We start from the raw sequence: 15,455 nt of genomic DNA on the forward strand, positions 1-15,455 counted from the left end.
AAACCTTGCACTGTCTCAAAAGCTTAATCAGGCCATATGGAGGTGCAGACAGAGGGACCTAAAAACAGGTCTGATCTCGCTAAAATGGACATCCTGCCTAGACAAAGCCACTAGGACAGAACCTGACCGACTTTCCTAGCAGACAGGAAATGATGCAGAGACACGACCTATAGCTCAACTTCCATTTGCGTCTATTGACCCCCTGCTTACGTACTGTGTACTAAAGTGCTAAACGTCATTGATCTGATTAAGTGAGGGCCTGCACAAATTCTTTGTGGCTCATAAGAGGTCAAGCCTGCAAGCCAGGCTAAACAGTAAGGACTTTTCCTGGTCTGGCCAGTATTTCAGATTTCAACTTGCCCTGCCAATATTTTCACTGGCTACAGAATATATACATCAATCAATAATGTTTCCAAATGCACAAACAAAAACTGCAGAGGCAGTGAGAGAACAGATGGATAGCTTGCATCTTATACATGTCTTTGAACTGATGAGATGTGCTTTGACAGGCCGTGGAAGGTCAAAAGAAGTGAGGCATACTCTGAACAGGTTGAGTATGTCTGAATATCTGAAAGTGAGACAGACAGAGCCTGGAGCAAAAACATTTGTCTGTCCTGCACTCAGAGGCGTACTGTCACACAGACATCTGCTGGTCAAGGCTGGAACTGCAGCTGACATTACTGCATTAGTATTCTCAGGGAAAGATCCTGAATGATGACTGTAAATTAGATTTCCCAGCCACATTTGGCCTTAATCACCTACAAGCCATTGATTACAGGTCATTGATTTTTTTTTTTAAAACATGGTTTGCAGATTATGTCAAGCCTTATTTGCCTGTTGTAATTTTGTATGGGGATAATTCATCCAAAAATGAAAATTCTGTCATCATAGAGTGCCGCAGGGATGACGTATTTTTGTAGGCCAACCTGGAAGTTAGCATCACACTGGTTCCCTCAACAAAAACCCGATAGGATTTTTCCATTTCCGTCTTTTGAATTATCACAAAAAATAAGCTCTGTGGTCAACAAACGTTTATGATACTTATATGTTTTGTCTATCAAGATAATTTGCCCAAAATGAACACAACTTTTATGAATTTTGAAGCGTAAATACAATCACCAGAAATAAAAAGCTAACCATAGGCTATAAACGAACTACACCACGCCAGTCGCTCGACTTTAACATCACCACCACTAAGCTTCTGACAACTCTTTATATCTTTATTAAAATCTACAAGTTGGAAAGGTTGAGTTAGAATAGTTTGCAAGAAAAGCGTGAAGAATAGTTTACAACATGGTTGTAAAAGCAGACTAGTGAGTAGATAAGTTTTTAAGTTCAGCATGGTGACGTTTAATGTCCCTGACAAACTCTTTAGTCCCATTTAGCCAATAGCCTTTTTCAAGACATATAAAAGCATAAAAAAATCCTGAATGGGGTATTACTGATTTTATGTCATAGAATAAAATGTAAAAAATATCCTGAGCTTGAGCACATCCTGAGCACAGACCTTATTTCAGGCATTTAACCAAAAACCCATTCAAAAAAACCATTGACCTCAGAACGATGGAGCTGGAAATACAAAAATGCAAACTCGTTTCTGGTTTTTAGGATTGCAGCACTCTGTTCCTAGATTTGTATTGAATTTGAATAGAGGTAGCAAACAGGAACTAGAAATGAAAGAACTAGAATTTTAAGGAAGTAGAAACTAATTCAAAGAAAATTATATAAACCCAATTATTGTCAATTTTAAAAAGAAAATGGACTGTCTGTTAAGACAAACTTTCAACAGGAGTTCAACAGGCAGGTTCCTGAAGTAAAAACTCCATTTATTTTCTCCATGGGGAAATTGATTTTTAATGATAACATAGAAACCTTTTTAGACAGCCCTACTATGAGCTACGAGGTTGTTAATCGATGGTATATGCTTATGTGGAAGCTGTGAGCCCGCATTATTTCAACTTATTTTTAAAATTACTGTTTTAACAGTGGAATTTGTGGTGGAAAAACTACATTACCCATGATGCTGTACAAAATTCTACCAATCAGAGAGACGAAACAAGCAAACCACGCCAAAAGAGCTATTTAGCTCCACCTAATCCCATGAAGCACTGCAACTCACTACGCTCTCAAAATACTCAAAATAATATTTGTATGTATATGTATATTTTGCAATAAACTTAAATATGTTGTTTCTATAGATATAATAAACATTTTAAATGAGTAGTTTTAAATTTCTACATCATTTTTAATTTGATTATGTTTTTCACAATGCTTCATGGGATTGTAGTTCTTTCCCTCACTAAAGCCGTTAAGTACACAGTCTTGTACCTTTGTATTTTTGTCTGAATACTTTTTTGCTTCAAATCAAAGTTTATAATGTTATGATTCACCTTGTAGCTGGTTGGCTTGATTCATGGCTTATAACACTTTAACAAAGTTTTTTTTTTAAATCCCTATGGGAAAAATGAATAGAAAAAATACTTCCGGAACCAATACAGCTGAAAAAGTGGGTGGGCACTGTTGCACTCCATTAGCTTGACAGCGTTGCTTGAAAGTGTAAAACAAAAACAAAAAGTCTGAAGTTTGAAAGTTTATAGGCAGACAGACAGACAGATTTATGGAACAGGATGGAAGAACTCTTCATTTCCCAGTATTAGTCCTACTTGTTCAATTTCTTTTAATTAATTGCAATTAAGTCAATTTCACTTCCTGACACTCAAATTCCAATTCACTTAAAAAAACTAAAGACTCAAATTGAAATTCGATCCGACAACTCTTATCTTCTGAATTTTGCCCAATCCAGACCTCCAGTTGAGGTCCACTGAGAGAGAAAGGTTGTAAAACTTTAGTCTCATCACAATAACCTTTTGGAAAACAACCAAGAAAAACAACCCAAAGGGTAAGTGGTCACAACTTCCATAGTAATTAAAAGCCTTTTTTATATATGTGTAGCTCTGCTTAGGTAATCATTAATGGTTGTTTACGGGTCCAGGCACGTTCCGTTAGCACTGGATAGTAAATTAAAAGCTATTAAGTTTTACAATCCTGAGGGACAAGATATTTAATGACCTTTGACCTAAGAAAAAACACTATCATTAAGCTTTATGTGTAACCGTATGCTCACCGCTTGTGGGTTCCAGTGCGAAGCTGCACGTATGGGACCAGCTGTAGCAGCAGATGTACTGCACTCAGCCAGTTGACCTGATTTCTGAAATCACAGCTCTGGGCCTCACATTCCTCAAAGGTGAACTGGTACAAAGACCTGGAGTCCTCAAAGAAATTGTTCTGCTCCACTGGACACAACAGGGGCACAACAGGGTTAAACATCTGACATAAAGCTATCTAGACAAAGCTTATGCAAATGTTATTTTCTAGTCAGGCACCTCATAGGGAGCCAGGCTGTGTTGCAGATTGAAAATGCATATAATTCCTTATAATAAATCATCCAAATGCTACAGTGTCTGCTTGTGCCTCATCTTTATACTGAATGAGCAATCTGATCATTCACAGTAATTGTTTTGTCTTGTCTGTGTACCTGAAAGCAGAATACCCAAGTCCAGGAGAATGTTCCAGATTTTGGAAGCCATTGCCCTGTTCTGGATAAATTCAAAATGATCCATCAGCCATTCCACCAGCTCCAGACCAGTACATGTCCTCCTGAGAATATGCCAGATGAGAACAGGAAAAAGATGAACGTGTTATATGAAATGTTACAGGCTGATATTAAGCAAAACAAAACCATTATGAAAATGTTTATGCTTTCATTAAAAAAAATACCATTAGCTGAAATAAAAAGGACAATTTATAAACTTGCACCTTTTTTGTTCATTTTGAATCATGTAGTGATTGTTAATGTGACATTTTAAATAAACTGGTAAATTCCAACCAATATCTTGATCTTAGGTTAATTCATGTAATATTTTTAATGAATTCCATAAAAAGCAACAAAATTACTGTCATTCAAGGTCCAGAAAAGTAGTAAAGACATTGTTAAAATAGTCAACGTGACTACAGTGGTTCAACCTTAATATTATGAAGCGATGAGAATACTTTTTGTGCGCAAAAACAAAACAAAAATAACGACTATATTCAACAAATTCGTCTCTCCCCTGTCATTCTCATACGCTAAGTCTGAACGCCGGCTCAGTATTGGCCGACACATGCGTGTGATGCTGACGCAGGAGCTGGCCAATACTGAGCCGACGTTCGGACGTAGAACCTGGAAGCACTGCAACATAAATGGTTTTGAATACAGAATTTGTTGAATACAGTCATTATCATATTGTCATGCCATGTCATCATGTCGCTTCATAATATTAAGTTGAACCACTGTAGTCACGTTGACTATTTTAACAATGTTTTTACTACTTTTCTGGACCTTGAATGACAGTAATTTCATTGCTTTCAATGGAGGAAAAAAAAAAAAACTCTCGGATTTCATCAAAAATATCTTAATTTGTGATTCGAAGATGAATGAAGGTCTTTCGGTTGTGGAACAACATGAGGGTGAGTAATTAACGACAGGAATTTCACTTTTGGGTGAACTAACACTTAAAACAGTGCAGAATCTGAAATAAATGATATTTTATTTCATACTATTCCAATAAAATGTTTTATATTCCTGCTGTTTAATTGATTTAAATTAAGTTTAGTTAAGTTTTTAAATTTTCAGATTTTTAGTGTGGTGTCAGATTTTTGGACCCAACTGTGTTTGATACAATCTAGTGGTGTTCTGAAATGAGGAGGCAAAGTCCTCACTGTCCTTTTTTATGTAAATTTATGTTCCAGTTGTACGCAACGTTGAAACATTTTTCAGGTAAAATAAATAAACATTACTTACAATATCAAGAAAACGACAACCGATATAATTCTATTTTGTACTTTCAGATTAACAATGTAATTAATGTTCTATCTATTAAAAACAAAAAACAAAGTACATTTCTCATCAAATGCTTCAAGCATTTTTACATTTATTCCAAAATAATAACTATAAGAACGCAATAACAAATTTCATGTATATTTGTGAACTTATGTGCAGCAATTCTTTTTAATAGTCAACTTAGAACACAAATTAAGATATTTTTGTTGAAATCCGATGGCTCAGTGAGGCCTGCATAGCCAGCAACATTTCCTCTCTCAAGATCCATTAATGTACTGAAAACATATTTAAATCAGTTCATGTGAGTACAGTGGTTCAATATTAATATTATAAAGCGACGAGAATATTTTTGGTGCGCCAAAAAAACAAAATAATGACTTATATAGTGATGGCCGATTTCAAAACACTGCTTCATGAAGCTTTGGAACGTTATGAAAATCAGCGTGTCGAATCATGATTCGGACCGCGCGTCAAACCGCCAAACTGCTGAAATCACGTCACTTTGGCACTCCGAACCGCTGATTCGACACGTTGATTCATTATGCTCCAAAGCTTCCTGATGCAGTGTTTTGAAATCGGCCATCACTATATAAGTCGTTATTTTGTTTTTTTTTGGCACACCAAAAATATTCTCGTCGCTTTATAATATTAATATTGAACCACTGTACTCACATGAACTGATTTAAATATGTTTTTAGTACATTAATGGATCTTGAGAGAGGAAATGTTGCTGGCTATGCAGGCCTCACTGAGCCATCGGATTTCAACAAAAATATCTTAATTTGCGTTCCGAAGATTAACGAAGGTCTTACTGGTGTGGAACGGCATGAGCGTGAGTAATAAATTACATTATTTTCATTTTTGGGTGAAGTAACCCTTTAATGCACTTTAGTTATCCGTAAGTAGTGCTGAGCTTCAACTAAAGATATACTTAAGTGCAGTGCTAAAATGGAACTATTACAAGTATACTTCAGGTACACTTTAAATATTGTGCATTTAAAGACTGATATTATACAGTGATCATACTATCCTTACTAATAGTGATATTAAAACACATTTGAAGAAATGTGCAATATGCAATAAAGAAGTACTCCAAATAAAGTTTAATTATAATATTTATATCAGTAAGTCTCAAGCGATATGAGATGTTAATGGATTTGTACTATACTTAGTATGAAATAAATGTATTTTAAATACATTTTGGTATATATTTTTCACTAGGGTATACTTTATATATAACTGGCAAGCACAATATTGCAATGAAACGTACCTGATGATTCTTGCCAGTTTAATATGTGCTTTCCAGTTATCCTGGCCATTGGATAAGAAAGCATTCCTCAGTGCTCGGCCGGCACACGGCACATTATTCACGCAAGCCTTCACAACACATAGAGAACATTCTTAATCACGATAAAGTGGAAAAATTTTGACATTGTCAGGACAGAAACAGGAGGCAAGTTTAACAAGAACAAAATATGAAACACTATTTGCCTGCATTGCCTCAAAATATACAACATAAACCGTGTATCTTCACTACATATGTTTTTAATGGTGTTTTTAATAATATCAACCTCTCAGTTGGATAGGAAGCTGTATCTTAGCAATTACGTAACCTAAAACAAGTGCTGACAATAACCCAAATCTATCCATCCAATGAATTACACTATGACACCATGAAACAACCAGATTTTCAAGTCACTGAAGGGCTGAGGGCAATGGCGGGAGTTAAACGCTTGATATACCTTGTGTCTAGACTGTCCTGCATTTGAAGTGCGGATGGACTCAGGTGGCTGCTTCTGAGATATAATCTAGCATGGAGAGAAAGAGGTTAAACATCTGAAAAACAATACAGCTCTGTGTCCTGAGATAATACACGATGTCTGCTGTTTCTTATCTTAAAACAGCAGTTATGACTTTTACATGAAATATGCATTCATATTAACATCATATCTAGCTTTTCCAATTCAACCAAAACAAAAAAAAAAACATCACTTTGTTAGAAGTTCAGAGTGGCTGAAACATCCACTTAGCACATGTACAGATTACCAAACAAATGACCATATACTGTAAGCAATAAAATCTATATTATCAAAATAATTTTGAGAATAACAGGTTGCTGACAGCAATGTGCCTCAAAAGAAACCAAAAGTTAAACAAAGCGAAGCAGCCTGTTGTGAAAGCCTGATTGTCCATTACTCATTGTGTACTTTTGCTAATTGACTCATATGGGACATTGGGGAAACACAGTGAAGTCATTTTTTGTAGTCAGTGTAAACAGCAGCTCTTAACCCCCATGTCTACCATTTGAGTTGAAGCAACCATAAAACGATAGGGGCCATTTATTAATACTATACATAACGCAGAGAACAGCAACACAACATGAACTGAAAGCTGATTTAGTTATTTTTCTTTGAATAAAAGACTCAAAAGAATTAAAGTGAGTCATACATTGTTTTGAGCACTCGTACAAACTTTATTTACATGTCAAATTTGCATTTTAGGAAGTCTTCTTCTGTGGTCTAAAACAAAAGCAAACAAAATTAAATATTTATAATATATTATATATAATAATGCATTACATATTAGTATTCGCGTAGTTGAAATTATATTTTAACTAAAACTACTGTAAACTGACACTTTTTTTTTTACAGTACTTCTTTATAATTATTAAACATTCAGTATTATGACCCCATATTAATTGATGAAAACAGAATATTTCTGTGTGCATGTTCCACAAAAATATTAAGCAGCACAACAGGTTTCAACATTGATAATAATAAGAAATGTTTTGAGCAGCAAATCAGAATTGAATGATTTTGAAGGATCATGTGACTAATTATTAGCTGCTGAAAATTCAGCTTTGCCTTTATAAGAATAAATTACATTTTAAAATATATTAAAAGAGAAATCAGTTATTGTAAGAATATATATATATATATATATATATATATATATATATATATATATATATATATATGTCTCTGAATAATTTTTGGTTTGACTGTGAGGATAGCAAAATAAAGTAAACTGTGACATATTATATCAAAAATTCTTCATATGTCTTCTTTGTCTTCAGTTAATATATATATATATATATATATATATATATATATATATAAATATGTATTCTTCACCATGTTTTGCTTAAGTGTTTATTATATTTTATATATTTTATAAGTGTTTGTAATATTTTATTAGCCTTTTTTAAAACTATAGTGAATAAACTGTATTAATGAATGAAATGTTCAAGGTGTCAGAATAAATTTTAGTTTGACTGTATATATATATATATATATATATATATATATATATATATAAACATAAACTTACTATACATATTTTTAAAAAAAAATCTTGCATTGACACTGTCTTTGTCTTACAAACGTTCACCTCATTAAAGGTTTAAAATCCCACCCAACAGGTTTTCCTTTAACCAATCTCATATTACAGCCTGGCCAATGAAATGAATTAGTTTCAGCTGTTCTCAAAGTCACTATTTTAAGCAATACGCAAAACAGCCTTTAAACAAATTTTACACTTTAATGTAGGCTACCACAGCTCAGGCACAACAAGTACAGTGTTGTCAATTTTAAAAATACACTTACAGCTTCCAGGTCCTTCTTAAACTGAGAGCCATTCTTCAGTAAGAGAGGAGGATCAGTTCTGCTGCTCCTGTGATCTTCAAGAACTTTACTTATGAGACTCTTAACAGACGGACTCTCATCCACCACGTCCATGTCCAGGACAAGTCAGCACAAGGTTGAAGGACGAAAGAAAGCGCGGACTCCCACATAGAAATCAACGACGGATGTTTATCATCAGGTGTGCACATGAAATCGATAGTCGTCTATAACCAGTAAAAGCGCAAGACTCGTTTACAGACTGCATACATCGTGACAATGGCAGACACGTGAGTAAACATAGGTGCGGAGGAGTTGAAAAAGGTGAGTCACGTGACTTTTGAGTGGGCTGTACTTATGAGATCACCGATAACACAAATGTTGTCAGTGTTAAATCTGAATTAGATTAGATAAGATTAGATTATTAAATTATAAATCTTCTTGTTTTGTAAATGCCACTGTGGAACGGAGTTTTCCTTAGGCTTTTATAAAAACTTGATCCAGAGTAGTGAACTGGTAGGCTTTATGAAATGAAGTAGGTAGGCTACTTTATAATAACCATGTCAGTACTAATTGTAATTAAGTGACATTTACGTCATGCATATGTTTTTGTATGACAGACCATTAGCGATGAAAACACGATTTAAAAAAAAAAAAAAAAAAAAAAAGTCATTAAATGTTTAATTACGAAGTGAATGCGGAAGGTCCGGTGTTTTTAATCAGTATAACTTACGTTAATCGCGCGCGCCACTTAGCCTACACACAGACATTATTTACTTGTAAAAGATGCAAATACTACATTATTTCTGTCTGTATTCGACTTGAAAACAAATAGATAAATGTCAATGCGTTTATTAATCAGTCGGAGAGGGAATAAATGGTCGCTTTGTGCCCTACAAAAAATGGCATTGGCGCAGCACAAGCAAAATTAGACCATCGTCATGTTTCGCAGAGCTTGACTGTTGGATGACCCATAGAATATGGCAAGTCTACTGTAAATTCTAACATCACAGTGATACGTGAAGGCAACAAGTCCTGCAAGTCACATTTTGCTCAATCTGCAGCTAAATAACGATAGCGATGGGTCAACGTAGCTGTCGTTGCAAAGAGGCAGAAAAAGATTTTGGGCGTGTACATTTGAATCATGGTACATCGCCACAATCTTCCACCAGTTTGTTGGAAGTCCACCCACATCCAGTTAGTGTTGGAGAGGAGAATGTGGGTGGGGGAAAGAAGAAAGGGAGGAAGGAGGACACCTCTAAAAAGAAAAAGAGGTTCAGGTTGTGGAGGTGGACCTCTTTTTGGAGAGCTGGTCAAAAATACAACAGAAAGACCAGTTCAGCTCAGAGAGAGGAAGAGGCTCAAGGCACTGAGGCAGCCGCAGTACCATCTGGAATAATTCCTGGTGGTAAATGACATGACCATGTTTTAAGAGAATGTGAAAGGTTCCAAAAAGTCATAATAATTAACTGCTTAGATGCTGAGTATGCAATCAATAATTCATATTATTTTATTTTTAATTGACGTCTTTCCTCTCTTTAGTTCAGAGTTTTCTACAGCAAGTCATTTGTAGTGTAGAGAATCACAATCATCAGGAGCCTTTAACCAGTGATCCTGAAGTCCTTCCAGCAGCAGAAGAACATCTTGCTGTTCATCCTGATGCTGATGTCCTCCAATCTCTATGCAGCGACAATGTCGCTCAGACTCCAGTTGACACTGCATCAAACTGGAGTGCTAGCAGCGGCCAGACTCCAGTCCTTCACACCGTGTCCAACTGGAGCATCAATGTCGGCCTGACTCCAGTCTTCACTGCATCGAACTGGTGTGCTGATGTCACCCAGACTCCAGTTCGCACCACGTCTGACTGGAGCTTTGATGCCCGCCTGACTCCAGCATGCTCCACATCAGACTGGAGCATTGACGTCACAGAGATTCCAGCACACACTGCATCAAACTGGAGCGTTGGCGTCTCCCAGACTCCAGTACGCACTGCGTTAGACTGGAACATCGATGCTGGCCTGACTTCAGCAAGAACATTGTCAAACTGGAGCATTGAAATTACCCAGACTCCACCAGGCACCACGTCAGACTGGAACATTGACGTCACCTGGATTCCAGCATGCACAGCATCAGACTGTAGCGCTAACATCACCCAGAGTCCAGTTCGCACCACGTCAGACTGGAGTGCTGACATCACCCGGACTCCAGTCCGTCGCACCCCTTCCGACTGGAGCATCGATGTCACCCAGACTCCAGTACACACCGCTTGTGATTGGAGCACCAATGTCACCCAAACTCCAGGTAGTCCCACAGAGGTCTTTGTGCCACCTCTGACAAGACAACTGGAGAATAATGAAAAGACAACTGTGGGTAAGTTTACTGACACAATAACAACACTCACACACATGCATTATTTTGACACTACAGTATATCAATCTAAAGTAATATCACTTGTTAATTCTTTAAACAAGAATTGGACATATGCTGTTTAAAAGAAGTAGTAAAGCGTCATCCTGCAGGACACTGCAGTCAGTGCTTGATATTTCATGAAAAACTAATCTTGTTTTTTAAATAATAGTAATCAATTCCCGTCACTATGTGATCGGCGACATACTGGGTGAAGGAACCTTTGGAGCTGTGTATGAGGGGAGTCGACTGCTGGATGGCTTTAAGGTTTCTTTTTTACTTACAATATCTGGCTAGCAGATTGATAATCTGGATTGGATTAATATTACCTGTAGATTTATATTTATATTTATAGCCACTGTGTAAATCTTTCGGTTTATTGTTTTGTTATTAGGTGGCAGTGAAAATTGTCACAAAGACAGAGGATTTGGAATACATCAGTATTGTAAGTAGGCTGTGCTCTCTATTTTTCTCTGCTCTCTTTCAGTTTAAAACATCTCATATTTTTATTTAGACAAACTGCCATTGTCAATGCCTACTTCCTAATTTGGAAAACCACATCCATCTAACCATTGCCATTGTCAATGCCTACTTCCTAATTTGGAAAACCACATCCATCTAACCATCATAAAAATTGTATTTCCTCTAGCCATGTCATTCCAAGCCCCTCCCACTAGAGGTTGCACTGCTCATCCTCGCAAACAGAGACCCCAGTGTTCCAGAAATAATCCAGCTACTGGACTGGCAGGACCAGCATGACTATTATATTATGGTACTTGAGCGCCCCTCACCCTGTGAGGACCTGTTTGATTTTGCGGAACACCACGGAGGCAGCATTGATGAAGGCTTAGCTCGTGTCGTCATGCGGCAGGCAACACAAGCTGCGTACATGTGTTGCCACCGTGGTGTTTTACACCGTGATATCAAACTTGAAAATCTGCTGATCAATAAGGAGACCCATGAAGTCAAGCTAATTGACTTTGGGTGTGGCGAACTCCTTAAGAAATCGGCCTACAAGATATTTACTGGTATGTATTATCCCTCAAGCCATAAAATGGGAACCACTGTTGGGAATCATATGCATATCACCAAAATCAAGTGGATTCCTAAAACATCTGCTGTGGTAATGCAAATCTCTTTCCTCTAGGCACTGATCAATACTGCCCCCCAGAGTATGAGGAGAAGGGCGAGTACAATGGGAAGCCAGCGACAGTCTGGTCCCTTGGTGTTCTACTGTTTGCACTGGTGTGCGGGGACTATCCCAATACTGATGACCTGCACATGATCAATGCACACAACTATTCCAAAGCTGGCTTGTCAGAAGGTGAGCTCTTCATCTCAATGAAAAAAGCAAATTGCAATTGTAAATTATACAAAACAGAACAAAGATACAAGAGAGGAAAAATTTGCTTTAGAATAACATGATCAAAGACAGCAGGTGTGAAGATCGAGGTAATACTCAATGTTTCTTCTGTTATTCTTCATAGAATGCTGCCATTTGATTAGTTCTTGTCTCCAGCGAGAGCCAGACCAGCGACTTCGATTAAGCAAAATTCTTCTCCACGACTGGTTCAAGGTACTATACTATGCTTAAGATCAGCTAAAATATTTGTTTTGTGGAGAGTTTGGAAGGTTTGACTATAAGACTATAGGCATTAGCTTAGAGAATATTATAATTTCTTCTGGTTCACTTCTGAAAATCTGATTACTGTTTTTGATTTAGGTCACAGGCGAGGAGAACCTGAAAACAGTATAAAGAAAAGGACAGGAGCACCTTCAGTCGTGAGCTCCTGCCTCAGCCAACCCAGTCCCAGAGCTCCCTATCATGGCCACCCTGGAGGATATTGTCAAGTCAACAAGCAAGGCGACTTCACCCCAGAGCTCCCTGATTCAGGCTGACCAACATGTTCCTGTCAATGTCATCTCAGAGGTTAAGACTCATCAGAGCCAGTGCCTGTCTCCAGCCTCCACATCCCAAGATGTTCCAGTCTATTTGGCCCTAGCCATAGCTAGTGCCTAAGGCAGCCCTGGTCCCAGGGCATATGTTTGCCCCAGAGTTTCCTGCCCTCGAGCCAGTTCCAAAGTCCTGATACCATAGATCCCTATCTTGGGCTTCCTGGGAATCAGAGGTTTGTGTCACCAGTGCCCATAGCTCCCTTTTGTGTCTACTCTAGAGCTCCCTATCTCAGGCCACCACAGTCCCACACTTGTAGAGCTCCCAGCACAGTTCTATAGGTCACTGACCCTACCTTTAGGTTCCTGTCGCTGACTAAACAAGAGCCCAAGGCCTTCCCTGTCCTATCACTGCCATCTTCAAAGCGGTGCCCAAAGATGACTCCGTTATCTCCCTGTCTTCAACTGCCCCGGTCCCGGCATATGTTTGCCCAAGAGATTCCTGCTCCTGCTGGAGACCACATTGGTTCCTTTGTCTTTGGTGCCCTGTTATCTTGGGCTTCCTGGGTATCAAAGGTTTGTATCACTGGTGCCCATAGCTCCTTTTTATGGCTACCCAGAGGAAACTGTTATGGCCCTAGCCAAAGTCGGTACCCAAAGCCAGATCTTTGTCTTGGTCCGTCTGTGTATGTATCCCTAAGGTTCCACCCAAGATGTCCTGTTATGGCCACCTCAGATGTTCATGGCTTGGCATAAAGGTTTCTAATATCACAGACGGCTTGGTCCCTGAGGACCTGTACCTGCCACTCCGATTTCAGAGCTGCCTTTCACAGCTGCCCCTGAAGTCAGCTTAATGATCCTTGGCAAAGCCATGAATGGCTTAGTTTCAGAGCTCCTTTACTCAGGCTTCCCTATTTCAGAGATCCCTGCCTAGTGATGTTCCTGTCACTACTGCCCCATAGGTTCCTGTTATGGACCTAGCCAAAGCCATGTCCATGGTATCCTCAATCCCAGAGCTTCCTGTCTCTGGTTGTCTCAGGCCACCCTAGTCCAAGTGGTTCCTGCCATTCAGATATTACTGTCAGAACTGCCTCAGACGTTCCTATAACTGTCACCTAAGCTCTGTAATTGAGCTCCCTATCTTAAACCACCACAGTCCCACCTTTGCAGATCTCCTTGCATAGTCCCATAGGTCACTGTCACTGCCCATAGGTTCCTGTCATGGACTTAATAAGAGCCCAAGGCCTTCCCTGTCCTATTATTGCCATCTTCTAAGCTGGTGCCCAAAGATTCCTCAGTCATCTCCCTGTCTTCAGCTGCCCTGGGCCAGCCATTGTCTCCATTCAAAATAAACAATAAACATAATATGCATGAACTGAATTGACCTTGTTTATAGTGACAGTATTATTAATAATCTACTGAAGGTAAGTATTAGTTTACAGAGGTAAGTCCAAGTTTAATGAGGCTGTTTATTGATACAGAACATGACATCACATTGTAATATTGTTCCAAAGACAGTCCCACTCTGGATATGAATATTAGGTAAAACAAGATACATTTCCAATTTTAAATAATTGATAGATGGTACAGTCAAACTTAATAATAATAAGTAATAATTACGTAACTATAATCTCAGTGTAATGTTGCTGTCAGTTTTTTTAACCTCTAGTTTTGCACAGGCAAAAGGTGCTTGTCATTTTAACAATGAATTAAGCAGTAAATGTTCATCAATTTCATATTTTGGGTTTGATCATCATGCATGTGAATCTTCCTGTTTGTAGTCTCTAGTGACATCTGTTGGACACAGACCAGAATTACAGACCTGCCAATTAGGTCCCCCTAGGTATTATATTCATGGTTGTATCATAACATATATATCACAAACATATAGGCTATCACTGACCTTTTTGTCTTATTTGTAATCTCTGGACTACTATGCCCCCTAAAATTACCAAAAGACTTTTTTTATATATAAATTTTATGAATTTTTGAATGAATTAATAATTTAGGATACATTTTAGGTGATGCAACAGGTCACTATTTCCTTTTAAATTTTTTTAGTAACATTTAGCTTCTTTTGCAGTTCACATAAATATTTATATGGTGTGATAAATCACTTCTATCAGGTCATGAAAACTATGTACAGTATAATAATTATTTTAAAAAATGATTTTCACAGATGGAGTATATATTTCAACAAAACACTGTTCAGTTAAACTAAGGCATTCCTTCTGAAAGCACTTTTATTTGTTGTCACTGAACTGTCTGACACTTAAAGGGTCCTCAAACAACATTTAACATAACACATCAGCAGTAAAAATAATCTGTGAAATAAAATGCATTTCATAATCCATATAATAGATTATTAACACAAATGAAACGGATGCAATGCAGTCTGTGTACTGTACATATATGTTACCCATTACTTTTGTAGTTACCGTCAACAAATAAGTTCAAGCTAGAGTTCAGAACATAACAGTTAAGTGCTGAGGTATAAGATTCTGTCTTCATCTATTTTGAACTCAAAAGAAACACTCAGTTAAAGTAGTTAAATGACCTTGACATGATACTTATATAAACAGGGAACCAATACATTAAAGTCCACGGTCTTGTTAAAACTCACTAATTTTTCACTTGAAAAGTTAGGGATAAAACTA

General features: G+C 37.5%; 2 protein-coding genes across 2 annotated transcripts in view; one reads left to right on the plus strand and one right to left on the minus strand.

The window, feature by feature from the left end:
- rapgef5b (Rap guanine nucleotide exchange factor (GEF) 5b) overlaps positions 1 to 8,759 on the minus strand; it is a 71,872-nt gene extending 63,113 nt beyond the window's left edge. Inside the window, exons 1-5 of the mRNA XM_051866567.1 lie at positions 8,485 to 8,759; positions 6,622 to 6,687; positions 6,150 to 6,256; positions 3,536 to 3,657; positions 3,125 to 3,293 (exon numbers count right to left, since the gene is read on the minus strand). Coding sequence (XP_051722527.1) covers positions 3,125 to 3,293; positions 3,536 to 3,657; positions 6,150 to 6,256; positions 6,622 to 6,687; positions 8,485 to 8,616 — 596 coding nt within the window. The 5' untranslated portion in view covers positions 8,617 to 8,759. The remainder of the gene's footprint in view (positions 1 to 3,124; positions 3,294 to 3,535; positions 3,658 to 6,149; positions 6,257 to 6,621; positions 6,688 to 8,484) is intronic.
- Positions 8,760 to 8,926: 167 nt separating this feature from the next.
- On the plus strand, positions 8,927 to 12,776 carry LOC127497817 (dual specificity protein kinase Ttk). The gene is made up of 8 exons (XM_051866570.1): positions 8,927 to 9,907; positions 10,042 to 10,869; positions 11,078 to 11,172; positions 11,300 to 11,350; positions 11,555 to 11,933; positions 12,053 to 12,229; positions 12,393 to 12,481; positions 12,629 to 12,776. Exons 1-8 carry the CDS (start codon positions 9,580 to 9,582, stop codon positions 12,659 to 12,661), a joined length of 1,980 nt encoding a protein of 659 aa, XP_051722530.1. The 5' UTR covers positions 8,927 to 9,579; the 3' UTR covers positions 12,662 to 12,776.
- Positions 12,777 to 15,455: the final 2,679 nt, after the last annotated feature.

The sequence above is a fragment of the Ctenopharyngodon idella genome, chromosome 16 (genome assembly GCF_019924925.1).
Source record: "Ctenopharyngodon idella isolate HZGC_01 chromosome 16, HZGC01, whole genome shotgun sequence".
In the NCBI taxonomy this organism is placed as follows: Eukaryota; Metazoa; Chordata; class Actinopteri; order Cypriniformes; family Xenocyprididae; genus Ctenopharyngodon; species Ctenopharyngodon idella.